We start from the raw sequence: 18858 nt of genomic DNA, 5'->3' as shown, positions 1-18858 counted from the left end.
TGCTTTTTTCTGTATATTGGAAGGTATGGGACTGAGTCACCTTCCTTCTCATTCTGTGAGTCGGGAGAGTTAAGGTCTGTTTACATCTGGGGGTGGAGAATATGGTGAGAACTGGGGCTAATGAAATGACTGCTGCATGACATGAAAACAGCATGAAACATCAGTCTGGGTTTCCTTCTTGCCAGGAGGCTCAGCAGTGCCCAGACCCTCCCAGTCCCCCCAGGAGCTCCTCCAGCAGCACGGCACAGTCTGGGTGCACAGGAGAGCAGCAGACCACCCAGCTCACATTGCTTTGCAGATTCAGCATTTATAAAACGAAGGGTCATGGTATAACTAGCACCAAGTTAACAAATACAAATAGGTTTACAAGAGCATCACATACCTCTGCCAGTGGTACCTTGGATTTTGGTGTGGAAGCTGCTGGTCCGAACAGGGGTAATCGTCAGTCATATACTGTATCCATTTGTTTCTAGGGGAGTTACATTTAAGGATTCTCCTCCAAATGTGCATTTTCTAATCCAGAACCGTAGGCAGGAGTTCTCCTACACAGAACAGTCAATATGTCTTAGTTAATAAACAGGTTAAAGAAGAGGGAAGCACGTAATACAGATGTTCAGTTCAGGATCATTCCTCTTCTCCTACTGGTGGGGAACACATTTATGATGGGCTGAAATGTTACAGGCCCTATATAGACTCTAATAATGTTCAGTTTTAGAAGCTTAGACTCATCATCATCTCCAATCTGATCTAATGTACTCTTCTTAAGTTAGTGAGAGAGGATCGGAGGAAATGGTATTCTGGATCCTGGAACAATTTATGCAGAAGAACCAGGAGTCAGCACTGCAAAAGCTGAGCCAAAGTAAGAGGATGAAATTTGTTTTTAATAAAACCTGGGGTTAAAAATAATAGTAATAATTAATAAATCGAAGACTTTTTTCCTCTTCCCCTTTACTCAGATCACAAACCGGACTGCTAAGTAAGCATCAAAGCTACAGTCCTAGATGCTCTTACATTGGTGGTTGTGGTTATTTACAAAGAAATGTTCAATACCAGAGCATTTTTACGCTAAAACGTTTAAATACTTGCCTTTAAAACTGCTTACCAGGAAAACAACAGGAAAAGGATGTGGCCTGATAAATGTTTGTAACAACTTCATCAGGGCTCTTTTTATACAAATGAAGATGATTTCACTAAAAATTAATAAGTACGGGAAGTCTTAAGAGTGCAATATTAGCAGTCAAGCAAAATCTCCAAAATTTCAGCTGACTCACTGGGAAGTTTTACTGACCATGAAAATTCATAAATTCATACTTTTTTTTTTTTTTCTCCTTTCTTCTTTTTTATATATACAAGGGCTGCTCCAAAAATAATGCCTCCTATTTTATGATGTTAGCCCACAACATCAGAGGCAGATGTTGGTGGTATGGCAGCAGAGGTTAAGCCTTCCCACCAACATCCCGTTATGTTCTGTTGCTGTGTGACAGACAGGGGCAGTCTGACAAAATGGCATCTGACATGGAAGCACATATGAGGCAAAGAGATGGAAATGAATTCATCCATGCGGGAAAAAGTGGCACTTACTGACATTCAGTGATGCTTGCTGAATGTTTCTGGAGACCAAGAAGTGGATGTGAGCACAGTGAAGGGTGGGTGATGAGTTTCAGCAGTGATGCTGTCATAGCAGCTGTGAAACAGTGGGTCACCTCTGCTAGTATAGAAGTTTACAAGCATGGCATGCAGGCTTTTGTTCACTGCTGGTGAAAAGGCATAAGCTGCTGGTGGTGACGATATTGAAAAAAAGTGTTTTGCAGCCAAGAATTTACGCTACCAAATAGTGTTACTGTACTCTTTATATCCACTGTAGCTTCCATAGAAATAAAAGGGAGTCATTACTTTTGGAGCAAGCTACGTATCTTTAGTAACTAGACCACAAACAACAGAGAAGGCAGATCCAAGACAAAACTGAACCAAAGGGGCAATGGGACAGCCATTCAGCATGCATAGAGGTCAGAGACGCAGAGCAGAGATTGGGATGCACATCTGTAACGATGTCCTGTTGTGCAATATGTGCCACACCAGGGAGTGGAAGGGCCATCAAAGTCCTTAAGTGGTCAAAAAAATATTGTAAAAGGTTTTGCCTTACTGAATAATTATGAGCACAAAAAAACCCAAACGAATATCAACCTAAGCAACAACATGGAGAGCCTTTACTTACAAACGTGATAGAGAAAACCACCACTTCCACAACATGAAAATCAAAAACTTCTGACATTTCTTTTTTGTTGTTGTTGTTTCTCAAAGCCAAGAACTTACTGAGATTCAATAGACTAAAACAAAATGATGAATGAAGGGCACTGGGAAGAGTTGCTTCCCTTAAAACCACTTATGTTGCAGGATATTTCCTGAGAGAACCTTCGAGTTCCAGCGAGTGCTCCGACAGTTAAACATGCCATTTGCTGCATGTTTTTCTAAGAATGTTTTTAAGTCAAGTCAGTTACATCCTGAGTGTGGTTCAAGAATTCTTTTCTGCAATCTGACAATCAAACACTTCTGGATTTATCACCTCACAAGCACTGAACCTTGCAAGTTCCTCGTTTTATAGGCAACCAGCATCAAAGGCATCATTCGCACTGCCAAACCACACTGCCTGCTGCTTTTTCAGGCAGACCGAAAGCTGCTCCCCAGCTTTGGTTTACCACACAGCTCCACGAGCTCTTGTGCCAGACGGCAAGACGGGGACAAACCAGCCATCACCTCTCAAAGCACCTTACCACGTCCTGGCAGCACACGCCATCTGGGTCCCAGCTCCTGGTGCCCTGCGGATGAGCGCTGTCCTCCCATCAGTGTCTGCAGGCTGCCCATGAGGTCATCAACTGATGGCTTTTGAAGGGTTTGGCGTTAAAAATAGAGCTGGAAGTTCAGGATTCTCTTTCTGAGTCTGCATGTCATTACTTGTAGTAATTGGTTTGAGAAGAGAGTGCCTCAACAGCTAGCACACAACCAAGATGCCTGCACTCTACTACAAAACAGGGCCAGTGACAAGAAGGGACACCAAGCTACAAAGAGACCTCCTCTGCTTTTCATCAGAACGTGATTGAAACAAGCGAACGGACTTTATCCCACACAACCTTCTCTCTGTTAGCAACCAAAGCTATGAAAAAAATGATTACTGTGCAGCAGAACCTAAAAAAACTCAACCCCAAACCCCACCACTCTACGCTGCTGCACAAACACCATCAACGCTCTTACAACGGCACAAGATCTGCTTGAAGGCCACCACTTCCTGAGTTCAGCTACGGAAAAAAGGGAGAGAAAGATATTCTTCTCTTCATCCTTTCTGCAATCAGCACGTACTGTAACTGCATCAACTGTATCATAGAAGCCTCACCCCACATAAAATGTTATGGGAATTAAATAAGATAAACCGAAAAATTCATATGAATTAAGAGAAGGTGTACATATATGGGTAGTGACAGGAAACGTTATCTTTTCTTCATAACTTCTTTTGCATGTTGCACATAGCTTCAGCGGAGTTAAGAAATGCACTTACCAACTGGGAATAGTTAATTCTTCTTATGAAAGGGCAGACAGCAGTCATTTCTGAACATCACAGGACTTCCCAAAGAAGTGTGAATACCAAGATGCGATTAATGCAGTGTTGTTTGACCTGGGAGCTGATCCTTGGGAAGGAACAGCCTAAAAATAATGTTGGCATCAGGAAAAAGATATCCAGATATGCAATTTGGGAAATTGCACTCCACTCCTTTGTATCACTTCTGGAAAGTCCTTTTGCATTTCTCTGCTATGATTTCCCATGCGTAAAGTTGAAAAGACGACAGATCCCACCTCTGTTGTTACCAGGATGACACCAGAACAGTTACGTTTAGGAGCGGATGGAAACTCCCTGAGTTGAGTGCCTGATCCTGCAGGGCAGTCATGGTGCCTTGTGATGTGTGCAGACATTCAAATCATCCTAAAAAAGGCTTGGCTGGGTGCAGCAAACACCTCATCAGCACAGTACTTGGCAGAGGTAACACTGGATCAATGGGATATAAAGTGAAGCACCAGAATCACATGTGCCACATCAAGCTCACAGCCAGAAGAGAGAGAATTGCATTCACACACTGTTTGGGTAATGAAATAATACAGCAAAACTCTGAGAAAGCAGAATGAATTAAAAATAAAAACAAGATGACAAAAAATTTTTTACTCTTGGGAGTACAGCTTCAATGCATATTCAGGGAAAAGTACTGCTATTGCATTCTGATGGTTGTGACCACTTTTCTAATTCATCTTTTCACAACCACACTTGGAGCTTTGCTGCCCTCAGATCTCTGCCACCTTCAGAAGACAAGAGCCATCATTCAACAATTCACATCTAACTGATCTCCTAAAATTCTAACAAAATGGTTATGTCTGTGCTTTCAAGACTAAAATGCTAGACGTGTCCGCTGAACAGACACAAGTATATCACACACTGCATAGATGTTTGTCAGCAGAAGAACTCTGTGAGAAATAGGAAGAAAAAAGTAACCTGGGGAACTCAGTGAGGACAGCTCTATGACCACCCTTTCCTTATTCACTGAGCAGCTTGCTGCTGGAAGTACTGTCAGCAGCAGGATCCCACTTTCTGACATTCTTCCCCTAAACATCCACTGCTGGCTTCAAAGATAGGACATCTTACTAGAAACACTTTTTCTCTTTCCTACAATGACTCTTACGTTCTTGCTCAGTTAATCATTTTCTCATAATGATTTTTGAGGCCCTCCGGGCTGCAGTAACTTGTCACACACTGTACACACACGCTGTGCTAGTTCACACGCCTCCAGAAATGAGGTGTGGAAAACACTGAGAACAAATGCTATGTGGAGGCTGATTGATGCCTGTCACCACAAGCAGTGCGCTGGTGGGACACAGTTCCTCAGTCACACAAGTAGCCTGAATGGCTCAAAATGTGCATGGCTGCCTTTTGGACAGGAGGTGCAGTTATACAGTCCCCTACGTGCAGTTGTGTGTGCATGTTGGCTCTACGAAAAACAAAGCAAAAGCTCCTCAATCATCATCAGTTATTGATTTTTTTCCACCTTGCACAAGGACAGCTGAAGTGTCTGCTTTGTCATGCCAGGGATTGGGGTTATATCATAGAATCATAAAGTCATTTAGGTTAGAAAAAATCTCTAAGATCCTCAAGTCGAACCCCAGCCCACCATGCCCACTGCCCACGTCCCTCAGTGCCACGTCTCCACAGCTCTGAACACCTCCAGGGATGGTGACCCCATCAATCAGCTGTGCCAGTGCCTCACTGCTCTTTCTGGGATGAAATTCTTTTAAATAGCCAACTTGGGTATGAGTTGAAGGCAAATGTAGGTTAGGGCTTGAGTAGGAAAAAAGTGTAAAACCATCTTTGAGGTGTCAGAATGAGTCAGCCATTTGGCTGGAAAGAGGCACGCTGTGGTGTGGGGGCCCTCTGTGGGTACACCAGCACTGTTGGACACTCACTGGGCTGAGCCAAAGGTATACAATGGGAAGAGCGGCAGCACGGCCCACAGGTCCCCTCCAGGCTGGCAGCAGGTACTGTGCAGCTGAGAGCAGAACAAGCTGACATGTCCTCAAGAGCCCCACACAGCATCCCCAGCTGATATCTCTATTGAAATGAGTCATCTATTTCAACAAACTCAAAGCCACCTCAAAGGGAGACATCAGCTCACCTGCTCACTCACACAGCAGATTTAGCTCCTCTACCACTGAAAGAACCCTTCTCCATTGAGACAGTTATGGTTCTCCTGCACGGCCAAGGTTTGCAGGTTCCTCCTTCAGGTTTTGGGTCCTTCCAAGGGACACTAAAAGCTGGTGAGCTGGCCTCCCCTTGGAGTCAGAGTTCTGCACTGGCACAACACTTTCCTGGCCTCACCAGCAGTGCTTATGGTCGCTTCCTCAATAGAGGAAGTTGTTTGATTGAGAGTTCAATAACTATTGAACTCAATAGAGTTGTTTCAGCTGTTTTTTGTGCTTTTGTCCCCTCAGCCCAACACAAAAGGCAGAGCTTTTGGCTTTCCCTTTGCTCTTTACTCCTTGGTCATGCACGGTATGGGCAGCAGAGCAAACGCAGTGAACGCAGGGAGCCAAGTGCTTTGCTGGTGAAGACAATTATGGGGTAAGCCCTCTCAGCTACAGGACACACTGTTCCTCCTGGTGATCAACCATAGGTAGAGGCCGAAACGTTGCAGGGCTGAAACTGTGCTTTGCATTTCCCCTTCAACCACGAGATGGAGCAACTCAACAACAAATGACGGCAGAGCCAACGAATTTAGGTAGAAGGACGTGGCATCCAAGTTCTGGCTCTCCTGGAGGTCGCAGGCAGTCCTGTGGGGATGTTGTGATGGCCCAGAGCCAGGATGTGATCCGTGGCTGAGGGTGAATAGGAACAAATTCCAAAAGCCTCTGGGCCTTCTCCAGCCAGGGGGGGTGGAGGGAAGGGTGTTGTTCCTGTGCCACTCATTGAAGCCCTCCAGCAGGACCAAATAGCTCAGAAATGAGCTCAGCTCTTCATGGTGACCCCAGACAAGCACTCTAGCAGTAGAAGGTTCCCCAGGACCATCCTAAGGATTTGCATATTGGTCTGTTGAGGTATCTGCTAAACAGTTTGGTGTCCCCCACTGCTGTTCCCTTCTGGCTGGCTCCCAAAGCTTCCTCTCCAGCACAGAGCTACAGCAGCCCTTCTGAAAAAGGGAAAATCCAGGGGTGGGGACATAGGAGGGCAGAGGAGAGGTGTGAGAAACTGAAAACTGGAGATGTTGAAGGGCATTTGAGGGAAATCAAATAGGAAAGCAAGAGGACTATAGCAGAGAATGCTCTCTCTTCTTGAGTAGAACAATGATTTTTCTCCCTAATTAGACTCTAATTTAGATAACCAGCACCTTGAGCTGGCCGGTGCAGCTTGGCACAGCTAGGGGAAGGTCAGCCCCAAAGCTGAGCACAAGGAACCAGCAGAGCCTAACCTGCTGCCACCCAGGGCTGCCTGCATGACCTAAAGGGCAAATCTGTGTGGTGGTCACAGAGAAATGGCAAAGATCTCAACACAAGTCAAAATGCGTGTGGAACAGCTCCTTCTTCAGGAAAAAGCAATGAGGTGACACACACATCAGGTGATCCGTTGCCCACTGGTGGCATTGGTGATGTGCAAAGAGGTGCAAGATTGCAGCAGGCCAAACAATCAGACTGCAAGACAAGGGGCAGCCCGCCCACTCTTGTGGTCCTACTGAAGTATCACAACCTATCAGCATAAGATAGAGGCCTACAGTGTGAAAAGAAAGGCACCTTGCCTGCCCGCAGCTTCCTCACCCCTGCATCACAAGTTGCACTATTAATCAACAGTCTGGGAGTACCCCAGCCTTTCTATATGTTACTCACACTGTTTCGTTTCCCCTTTGCTGTCATCCTGCAGCATCACTTTTTCCCACATTCTCCAAGCGAATTTGCACCACCTGCATGCCATCCTGGCCACTCAGCTACAGAATCCTCCCTAAAAATCTTGCCAGGATATTTGCTGACAAAAAGCAGCCCAGCCCTTGGCAATGGCTAGAACACGGCGTGCTGAGAACAACCCCAGCATTTCTGCTTCCTCATCCACTCCTTTTCAGAGCATCCCTCTTCAGACGTGCAGTCACACGAGGCTTTCTGTCCAGACTTCTGTGCACCCCCTGATGAGGCAGGCAGTGCTTACGTGCCATGAGAATACATGCATCCAAGGGAAAATGAGAAACAACTCCACAAGTACTAGGAGAAATCCCTGCAGAGGGGGATGAGTGAGCAATCCTTATGAACACTGGGTATCAGAACATCTGCAAACAAGGGAGTGGAGATCTGTGGTGGCTGGGTTCTGTCCCACATCCCCAAATTTACCCCCATCATCCTTATTTCCCCTTCTAGTAAAGGGGATTGCAAAAACACATACAATGGGCAAAAAAAGTAGTTTTCCTGCTCCTCCCTTAACAAAGTCAGCACCTGACACTCTTCATAGGTAAATTCCCTGCTTCTCAGCAGTATAAGCAGATGCAAGAGCAACCTTTTTCCTTTGTTCCTTTTTTCTTTTTCATTTTTTTTAAATACCAACTCAAAATGAACATTTAAAAATCACCACCGAAAACTGATGATCTCTTTTTCATTTCTGGTAGCACAAAAAGGAATAGGCACTGACAGCAGTAGCTCAGGATATAGGTTGAAGAAGCCAATGCTCTTGTAGAAAGAAGTCACACAAAGCTCTGCAGGGCCAGAATTTCCTCCTCTGTTAATGGAAACTGCTCTGAATGGGTGACTCACAGAGATGTGAGCCTCACAAAGCAAACTATTTACATCCTCAAATGAGCTTTGTGACAGATCACCTACACAGCACATATGCGTAGACAGAGTAGGGATGTGTTGCTGTAATGGAAGTGTATGATGAATCAAAAAGCAGCAGCACTTCATGGATTCTAACCTCCACATGGGCTGTTTCTTTGCATGCAGCTCACTCCACAGCCTTCAAAGAACACACAAGATTCAAGAATTCTACAAGCCAAAGGGAGCAAGTCAACAAGAAGTGCTAGAGATAGCCCAAAGGTGAGTTGGCAAGATACAGCATTATGTTATAGAGAAATCTGACCTTAGAAACTTTCTTCTTGCTTTCTTCTTGCTACATGATCTGAAAACTAAATGTACTTTGTGTCACCTGTTTTGCTCACAGCATGTTTACTTGTTGGGGTTTTTTGGTTTGTTTCTGAAGAAAGAACAAACCATCCTTTGGCATCTTCTCTTTTTAGAAATCTATACATCAAGCTAGACTGAAATGTCTTTTAATCATCACTAGACCTGTACCAAGTAAAACTTTGGGTAAGGAGCTGAAATTTTACTTTCTTACTTTATTTCCCTACACCTACAATTTCCTTTGACACACTGTTATTTAAAAAAAAAAAAAACAAAAAAAAAAAACAATGAAGGAAAAATAAAGGTCTAATGAAATCTTCTTAGAAAGGCAATGCAGCAAAGAACTTTCTCAATATTGATAACTTTTCAGGAATTCCTTAACCAACTTGTCATCCCTCTGGCTGTCAGCAATCGGTTCCCTCCCAGCATTAAAAGGGCTGGCAATGCTTCATGCAAGGATGGGGACTCCGTAGGAGAGCAGCATGCTGTGGGCTCAGGACACCATTTTGCTCAGTGCAGTGCCTCTGCACAGCTTCATCTCATCAGTGTAACCCCAGGAGGGCTGAGCTCCCAGGCACTGAACAACCTGCTGCATCACTGGGGATGCTTCTCCCTTCCACCCACTCGGATCCCCAAGTGCTTCCCAACCTCAGGCTTTCCTGTCCTGTTGTATCTGGATAAGAGATTTTCTTTTTTTTCCCTCAGTTTCTCACATAAAGCAGCAGAGCTGCACTGCTGTCAGGGCTGCTGCCCCACTGCTAAGCCGTGCCCCCGTGTCCTCTGTGGTGCTCTGCAGCAAAGGAGGCTACTGAGTGCACAGCCAGCAGCACTGCCAGATGTGGGGACACACATACCTGCTCCAGCAGCATGCAAGCTGCACCTGACCCAGCACATGACCACAGTCATGCCAGCAGCTATTCTCCTCATCAGGCTGAGTTTCTGGGGCTGTTTTTCTCATTTCTGTAATTTAACCAAGAGCTTACAGAACTGTTTACCCGGCATCAGCATGTCCTTACAGAGCAAACTACCAACCTGCTCTTCCTTTCTAATAATTGCTAGTTTTTATGCAAGAATTCTTTTTCCACTGTGCTGATCTTTGTCTCAAACTACAGGGCAAGAGAGCTTACCTCTGAAACGCCAGGGAAGCGGCTTGGTCTGCAGAACAGGAACGTGCACTGTCCCCCTAATGACAGGCTGCCAAATCCAAAATGAAACAGCATCAGTGTCAGTAACTCATGTAAGAAAAGCACCAGGTAAAAGTAACAACAGTTACGGGGAGGCAGATGAAGGTGGTTTCTGAGCTCTAACAGAAAGACTTTTAGAAGGGTTTACTTACAGACAAAATCTGCTGTGAAAGAATTGGCTGCAAGAAAGAACCAGTATCCCTGGGCGTTTGGATTTGTGAGTGATTCTGACAGCAGAAACCAATAAGAGCTTTCCTGACCCTTATCAGGAGAGCCTGAGGGCAGGGTCCAGCCTTCTTCTAACAGAGGATTACTTCAGGACCCCTGCACAGACCTGTCTACCTTGATATTTTTAATCCTCTCTCAGGGAGAAGAAACCACTGCATATTTGCTGCACTCTGCAGCAGACAGCAGTTTACCAGCTGTGGTAAGTCTGGTTGATTTAAGCAAATGTTTGGGTTCCTAAGTTTCATTTTTCTTCCGAAGACCTAGTCTCTACAGGTTGGGAAGCCAGCACACCAAGAAGAAGTACTGTCTCCAGGTCTGCAGACACTTGCAGACCTCACTGGCCTTTGCATCAGGTTTTAGATGTGGTCTTCAGTCTTCCTTGTGGTGCAGGTGATTTTCTTCTCTATACTTACCTGGAGACATGAATGACACCTGTACCAACAGCAGTATCAACCCCAGAGTAGAACTGTTCCAGCTGATCATGTACACTCCCACATTTATCCTGGGATTGCTGTTCAATGTGATGGCCCTCTCGTTGCTATTTTTTCCAGCTAAAAAGCTGTCAGAATCTACAGTCTACCTGATAGCCCTTATTTTCCTGGATACTTTGCTGCTGTTCACTCTTCCTTTTAAAATAGTTTCCTATCACCTCCAGAACAACTGGAAATTCGGGTCCATGTTTTGTTCCATCTTGGAGAGTCTTTACTTTATAAATATGTATGGCAGCATCCTCATCTCCCTCTGCATCTGCGTTGACCGCTACATCGCAATCCAGCACCCTTTCATGGCCCCTGCCCTGCGCTCCACCAAGAAGGCTGCTCTGGTCTGTGCTGTCATCTGCCTGGGCATCTCGGCTGGGACTGTGTCTACTTCCCAGTTTCATGAGGAGAGCTACAACATCTCGTCCTGCTTCTACAACTTCTCCAAAAGCACGTGGGAAAACACAGGCCTGATAATCACCCTGGAGCTGATCTTCTTTGGCAGCATGGTGGCCATGGCCTTCTGCACCATTCAGATCATCAGGTGTCTGAGAAATCACAGAAAATCAGGGAACACCCAGACACATATGACCAGAGCAGAGAAGGTAGTAGTGACAAACTTTGTCACGCTTTTGGTCTGTTTCACACCTTACCATGTGACGTTCTTCCTGTACTTTTTGGTGAGAAATGGCATCATGCACATCCCTTGTCACACTGTGCTACGGGACATCCTTCATGTCACCCTTTGCTGGGCTAATCTGAACTGCTGTCTGGATGCGGTCTGTTATTATTTTGTTTTAAAGGAGTCTGCAGAAGGTTCGTTGCAAAACAAAGTGAGAAAGCACCAAGAGGAAAGATTTGATCCACACACTGAACGTTAGTTACTTTACCCAGCAAGAGGAGATGCTATCATGAAAAGTGCAGGACCTTGAACTACTTTTCTAAACCATTTACTTTAAATACTCAGATGTGAAAATATGTCATAAAAAGAACAGAACTAAGCCTATTTTCAGGGCTCCTAGCTTGCTTCCCTTCCACAATGCTTTGTGCTGTCATTTATGGATAAAAAGAATCGAAATTATTTCTTGTAAATAGCGATGCATATCTCTTGGGATGTGATTCCCTTTTACTTTGGGAAGAAAAAAAAAAAAAAAAGTATTTACTTACAAATGGTAGCATTTTTCACTTCAATGTCCTCACCACACCTGCAGTCCTCCAGACCTTCAGTCACTACAGCCCTGGGCTGCAAAGAAGCAGAGACATGGAGTTTATGGCAAAAAGCTTCAGATGAAATCCTGTTGCCCCTACTGCCCTGATCATACATTGTGTTATAGACTGAGTTCCAGATTTCCCTGCCAGCTCTTTTTACAGGCTTTTCACATACTGGTTCCTTCCTGGTTGGAACTACAAAAGCAGTTTCATGCACAGAGCCAAACCAAACAAGACATTCAATAAAAAAGCCTGAGCCCAGCGCAGCAGAGAACAGATGACAACCCCCCCATTCACAGGGAAGTAAGGTAAAAGCCCCAAAGCAGCAACCAGCACCATAGGACCTCAAACGACTTTTTGTACCTTGGAAGAAGATGAGCGCTATCACTTCCCAAACAAACGAGGCAATAAAAAAATCCACTGACAGAAGCCTCACATACCAATCAGTTACTTTCTTATCAGTGCTCACAGGCATCCAGATAGCCTGCATTTGTCATTGGTGGTCCCAATGAGAGAGGGACTGAGAGAGGCAACGCAGTGCCCTGAGTACACTGCTGCCTCCAGCACTGCTCTGTAGCAGCCAGTCCCTTTGCCAGGGTTGAGAATGATGACAACTGAAGCAGTTAGTGTTCATATTCACGTAGAGCTGGATCCTTGCAGTATTATCTCCCAGACAGGGATACTAATTCCAGCCTCTCCACTGACTTTTCTCTGTACATTTGTGAGAAGGATTATGCATAAAACCAAGAACTGACTTCCTCTTGAGCTCCACTTTGCATGTGGAGAAAGTGAAAGTTTATGATGTTGCCACATCTTTGTACGAGATCTACACTGAAGAAGTGCAGTTGCTGAAGAAGGAAATGCAAGCCTGATGCGGACATCAGTATCTTCCATTTCCTCCCTCAGTAAATTCAGAAAATCTAGCTAGCTTCCCTGCCAGCAGACAGCAGATCCTCATCGCCTCCTTGTTCACAGCTTGCCCTTAGCTGCACTGCAATAGACACAGAGGTTTTATCACTGAGATTTCAGACTTTTTTTTGGAAACGTGGTTTATGTATAACAGAAGAAAGCATTGCTGGTGCAGAAGACTTAGCAGCGGTTAAAATGGACACCAAAGGGGTTGTTGACTTTAACCAATAACGCCTGAATATAGGAACAGAGATTGTATCAGTTCCTCACAAGGCAAAAAATGCCTTAGTATAATGGGAAACTGATTTCAATTGCATTTCTGCAGCACGAGGCAGCTCCTCCTCCCAGAGAAGGAGTGTGAAATAGTTTATTTTGCTTTGCAAGTGGAGTGCTGCAATGGGCACAGGCAGAAATCACACTCCATTCAGCAAAGCTGCTGCATACTCTCTTACTGACCGCATTTACTGGTGATAGTGATGTTATCAGATAAAGTGCTGTAAAGATACAGAAATGACACCACACAGTGACAGGAGCACTCCCATTGCTGACCTTGCTGTGACAGAGTCAGAGGGACACACGGCCCTGGACACATCTGGTATTGGTGGGAGGATGCTCTGCCTCTCACACCTGACCTCTGCAGCCTTCTCCTGGATTTGCAACTGAGCAGTGTGCAGCAGTACAATTCAGTTGAGTGCAGCAGCTTGCCTTGCTCAGCTTCAGAGTGAAGGGGAACTGATTTCTCTAGAAAGGCAAAGGCTTTTCCCTCCACTGAGAAACTTCTAGCAATAGACTCCAATGACTCCCTGTATTTTAGATACTGTGAAAGGCAAAGCACACCTACAACATCTCTGTTTATCCATCATCTCATCTCACTTATTCTCCTTACTCCAATTTTTGTACATTGCTGCTTCAAAAGGGTGACATTTACCACATTTTCTAACATGACAAAACAGTTGCTGTTAAGAATCCAAACAGCTGTTCTATGAAGGATCACAAACATTTCCCAAGAAGAACACCAAAGAATGTAAAATTTTATGTCTGCTATATACCACAGATTTCTATTAATCCTTGTCTCCGTTCCAAAAGATTAAGCTGGTTTTATACCTGTGAGCAAATATTAGCAGTTTAGAGTTCTGAACGTGGCCAGTCAGTTGTTCACCTGAAACTAAGCATTACAAACCCAGGAAATCCAGGTTAGACTGCACTTCAGAACACATCAATGCAATCCTGACCATTCCCTGTTAATTATTAACTTTGTGATAACAAAACCATCTCCCCGAGTGACACCTAACCCAGGCCCACTTGGCCAGCCAGTGTCTGAGACAATGAAGGGCAGTATTTGAATTAGGTTTATGCATGAGAAGTTTCAGACAGCAGAGACCAGTCTGACTTCAGCTGTGCTAATAGGCTTGAAAACATCCCAACTAGAAGGGGGCAGAAACAAATGAATGGGACTGTCTGCAAACCAGACCTAGTGGAGCTGTAAAGCCCTGTGGATAGGTTTGTTTCCCTCATGCAGAGTGAAATAAGTTAGTATTAATAATGAATGTGTTTATGCAGGCCATTTTATATAAGTAGAGAGAAAGCAAAAGAGGCTGAGCTCTGAAGTACACATCCTTGATCTGACCTCAGGCTCTTGCAGAAACTCCTGCCTGCATCTACCCAGCGAGGGTCATGGGGCAGAGCCCTGCTGCACAGTGAGACATGCTCACTGCCACTTGAGATGCTCTGGGGTGCCCCACTCAATCACCCATTCCAAGTTAAATGGGGATGGGCTCTACTGGGCTTTTCTCACTTCTCACTGCCCCTCACTGCTAGCCTGCCACAAACCTCCAACCCCTTAGGCCATCACACACAGCACAAGGACTCCTAAATCCTATCCTACTCACTGAACTTCAGGTTGTGTAGCTTGCAGATCAAGGCAGCCAGACTCCCATATCGAGAACTAACTTATTTGCTTCAGGTGAAGGGGCTGTTTTTCTAGAATTCATCTGCATACATTCAAGAACCTTATTTTCAGTGTCCTTCACCATTCTTACAGTCACATCTGTCATATGAGGTCTACACTCCTGCCCCCACCCAGTGCTTACACATCCTTTGAACACAGATGTGAACAGCACCACGTAGGTCACCCTCTCTTATTAAAGTTTGGACAAAACTGTCTGGGCACAAATTATTTTCCCAGGCAAATAAAAAACGTCAAAGCAGCAAAACTTGAAGGTAACCCTGAAGGAGCTGGGAGAACAGAAGATCTTTGCAGATCAGTTTGAGGGCTCCTATAAAAGTCTGTGGGTAACCAATGTGGCACAAAAGTCAGAACAAAGTGTTGCTAGGCAAGTTTCCCAAACCCAAGGAGATGAAGAAGAGGCAGTGCAAGGCTGCAGAAGGTGACAAACCATTCTGTGGAACAGAACCACAGTGCAGGTTCCCTGCTGGAGCAAACAGAGAGCGGAGGGGGAATTCACTGATGAAACTTCCATTTCTTTAGTGCACCCCACTCTCACTGCAAACCACATTCCCTCAACTTCTGCTGCACCTGATGTTAGAAACCCTGTTCTATATCGCAGTCAGCAGCTGTGGAAATGAAGTCAGGATTGTAGCCTGGAGGGCATGATTGAATTGTGAGCACCCAATTGTGCTCACTGCAGAGATTCCAGTGGTCAGGCTCCAAGCAAGGAATAACTAATAGGGGATAGACCAGTTCTTGAGGAAAAAAAGGGCCCTGCTTTCATACACATAGTATTTGTTAGGAAGACCAATGGAGGAGAATAAGGAAAGTCAGAGGTGAAGCAGCGGAATCCTTCAGGGCTGAAGGTTTTTCAGGAGAATCTTTAAACTGTAAACAAAATTTCAGAGCTGTTTGGGCTTTGCTTTTGCAGCCCTGGGTGGAAGTTTGTAGACACAACCCAAAGCAGGTGTCAGGTTTGCTTCAGCTTTTTCTTTGTCACTTCACCCTTATTCATTTGTCACTATTTATACCCTTACAGACGATGTCCAACATCTGTTACTAAACAGTGAAAGGAGATAAAAACTTTAAGAAAAAATTAACCCAAGAAGGAAAGCAAATCAAAGCAAAGAGCAGAGGGGTGGTAAATTAACAGCAGCTCTCCCCAGCAGGTGTCCACTCTGGAAGCTGCCATGGGAGATCTCAGCAGCAGCACCAGTGCCAGGAGACGGATCCATAGGGACTGGGGTGGCTGTGGGAGCGTGCAGGAATCGTCCAGTAAATTGATGGGAAAATCTCCCTCCCTTGGGCTGCCACAAAGAGAAAATGTCAGGAGAAGGTACAGGCAAGTGGCAGAGCAGTGACCAGGCAGCAAGCAATGCAGCTGCTGGGGGCTGTGTGCCCTGGCTGCCTCCTGGTGCTGCCCTCTGGCACAGGGCTTTGTTCAGACACAAAACAAACAAATCCATGAAAATCAACACCCTCCCGCCCCCAAAACAGCAACAGAAAAGAACAATACCCAAATATTTCCCCACATACCCCACTGCCTTTGGGATTTGCTTCCACAAGGAGTCCCTGCTACCCGTTGGGCAGCCGTTCCCTGGGCAGGCTGCTCCTCAGCATGGTGGCTGGAGGGATTCTTTTGTGTATAGGCAGCAAGGGATTGCTCTCCTTTCTCCCCACCTGCAAAATTTAAGAACAGCTGCCATCAGAACAGCAGTGTTTTTAAAGCCTTCCTTCACCCAGTGAAGATTTTGCACAGAAACACTTGCCTCATGGCACTGAGCCACGTTGCTGCGAGGAAAAGAGGTGGCCTGAGACACCACCGTTTTTGCTTTGAGCTTCCCTGTTTACTTCACATTTGGGTGAGCACTGGGACACTTACAGGAGCAGATTAAAAGCTGCACGTGAGGAGGATCTGGGCACGAGGACACAGGTGTGTGCTGCCATCCCATCGCCATTTGGGACACCTGTGGCAGCCCCACACCATCTGGTGCAGGAGCTGAGCAGCCCTCGGCCCTGCTCTCCGGCTTGAGGTTAATGCAAAACCGTGGGGTAGAAGGGAATTGAAGAATTAAAGACCTGCTGATTTTGTATGGGCGAGCACAAAGTCCTGCTCTGACGAAAGGCAGCGCTGCAGGAACAGCTAGGCTGAGCGCTGGATGAGTTCAGATTGCCAAGGAGATTCATGCCAAATATTTACCCTTTGGTGCGATTAAACAACTCCATCCAAAGTGCTGAATGAAGGTGAAGTGCTTTTCCTCTGCAAACCTCATTATGGAGTCAACATGCCTTCCTCTCCCCACTCGGCAACCCGGCCAGCAGGTTTGTTCCTTGTTACCTGCTGTTGTGAATGAGGTTTGCTTTTGCTTGCTGTTTGCTCATCCATTTCATGGGCTAACACTGTCGTGGGGTGGAGGGGGGGGGGAAGAGAAACCATTTACATCCTTGACATCTTAATTGAATCTTTTTTAAAAGCTGCTATAATGCCCAGGGAGAGATGGTCTGAAACACGTATTGCAAACCCGTCTTGTGTCTCAAATGGGCCCAGGCTGAGCTAGGACCACCTGTGCTGTGTTAGCACTCACAGCTCTGCTTCTGACTGCTTTTCTGCATTTTACACACACTCATTTCAATTCATGGAAAAGGGAGAACGGCCCACGTGGAGTGACTTTATTAGAGCAGAGGCAATTGTGGCATCATGATCTGAAAACAGCGAGAAGCAGCTGGGGCCTGATCCAAAGCCTTTATCTTACCTCCTGAAAGGAAAGGAGCACAAAAACCACAGAACAGCAAGATTAAAAATTAGTTGCACCATTAATAATGGACGGGGCACAGAGGGAAATCCTGGGGAAATCTCTTTATAAGACAATGAATTCTGAGAATTTTCTTCAGTGTGCTTCAATCAGTTGTCCTCTTTTCTGAAGCTTCTTTCCCTAGTCTGAGCATGAGAATATCTCAACTATTGCATGGTATGATTTCAATTGGACTCAAAAACAGATCTAAAAGCTCGATTGTGAAGTTATATATACTTGGCCTTTCAGATTAATAAATCCAAATGAATTGAACAACATCGTGGCTTCCACTGAAGAATTCTTTTGCACTAGCAAGAACAGTTAATCAGAACTGGCATAAACACATTCCCTATAAATAATAATATTCCCAGAGAAAATATTCTCTGCAAACTTAAGGAAACAGCTGCTTCGTGATTCTTCAAGCCACCCATTTAAGATATCAACAAGACAGCCTAAAACAAGATTGTGAATACAGTAGAGATGCTGAAAGCAGCAGCCCCAAGGCAGCAGGCAGGGACACACAGTTGGTATTCCTGCTCAGTACTTACTGCCTTACCTGCAGGCACTGCATGTCAGATGCCACTGCATTTCAGAGCAATCAGGTCTGGTCCTCGTGCAGAGAAGCAGAACTCTCCTATGTACATGAGGCTGTTCTGCAGCCACCAGGAAAAGCAACAGCTAGTATCACCCTGTCCTGAAGTCAGCTTTGTTTTGTAAAATACCAGCCAGTATAAATATCTGATGCACAGGGCCATAGGTGTCCAACCCTTTGACTTGCCTGGGCTGCACTGAATGAAGAGGAATTGTCTAGGTTGCTCCAAAAACAATTCCTCCTGTTTACTTCCGTGGAGATTACAACCAATACGAAGAGAGCAATAACATTATTTGATGGAGCAAATTCTCAGATACAAAACACTTTTTCAGCATAGGTACCACCATTAGCTATGAATTTTATGACTGGAGGAGACACGATCAGATTTTTGAGTTGAGTGTCTGATTGCAACTATACATTCCATTCAAAACTTTGTGGATAACGTATTTAAATTGACTGAAAATGGAGTCACAAACAGAAACTGATAATTTTTTCAGCAACCTTGAAACCTATCCTCAACTTCCTTTATCAGAATGAAGAGCACGGCATATTTTTTGCTATTCACAAGACTGTGTTTAGCCAATGTATCCTTACTCTCCAGGAAGCAAAGGGGCCCAATTTTGGACATCCTAAGGCACATATGTAAGTGTGCCCAAGAGTTAGAACAGTCTTTGATTAGTTTGGCATCAATAGAAGGTATCTGACATCTGTTCTTGTTGAGCCGCATGGGCTGGGTACAAACAACAAGGCAAGCTTCACGGGACTTCCCACCAACCCAGCAAGATGCCCCAGCCTGCAGTGGGACACACAGACAACACATTCCAAGGACTGTGCT

The 18858-nt window shown here is 45.2% G+C and overlaps 1 protein-coding gene and 1 long non-coding RNA gene across 4 annotated transcripts in view; one reads left to right on the top strand and one right to left on the bottom strand.

Moving 5' to 3' along the window:
* The window catches only part of LOC122161145, a 33546-nt gene extending 21737 nt beyond the window's left edge, over positions 1 to 11809 (bottom strand). The window contains exons 1-3 of one of the 2 annotated variants that reach the window (XR_006169108.1): positions 11741 to 11809; positions 9810 to 9876; positions 383 to 542 (exon numbers count right to left, since the gene is read on the bottom strand). This is a non-coding gene — a long non-coding RNA (uncharacterized LOC122161145). Of the gene's footprint in view, positions 1 to 382; positions 543 to 2771; positions 3119 to 9809; positions 9877 to 11740 lie in introns of those variants that run through there. The other variant, XR_006169109.1, reaches the window with a different exon arrangement.
* Positions 8271 to 17667, top strand: LOC122161142 (lysophosphatidic acid receptor 6-like). Of its 2 annotated transcripts, XM_042820271.1 has the most exons (3): positions 8271 to 8598; positions 8799 to 8868; positions 9795 to 17667. In XM_042820271.1, exon 3 carries the CDS (start codon positions 10516 to 10518, stop codon positions 11452 to 11454), a length of 939 nt encoding a protein of 312 aa, XP_042676205.1. In that variant the 5' UTR covers positions 8271 to 8598; positions 8799 to 8868; positions 9795 to 10515; the 3' UTR covers positions 11455 to 17667. The 2 variants fall into 2 exon arrangements, with proteins under 2 accessions (XP_042676205.1, XP_042676206.1); XM_042820272.1 differs by lacking the exon at positions 8799 to 8868.
* The last annotated feature ends 1191 nt before the right edge of the window (positions 17668 to 18858 follow it).

The sequence above is a fragment of the Centrocercus urophasianus genome, unplaced genomic scaffold (assembly GCF_019232065.1).
Source record: "Centrocercus urophasianus isolate 14NV4802_14NV808 unplaced genomic scaffold, USGS_Curo_1.0 seq_19, whole genome shotgun sequence".
NCBI classification, from domain to species: Eukaryota; Metazoa; Chordata; class Aves; order Galliformes; family Phasianidae; genus Centrocercus; species Centrocercus urophasianus.
Note: the sequence above shows the minus strand (reverse complement) of the source record. Positions and strands in the feature narration are given on the sequence as shown.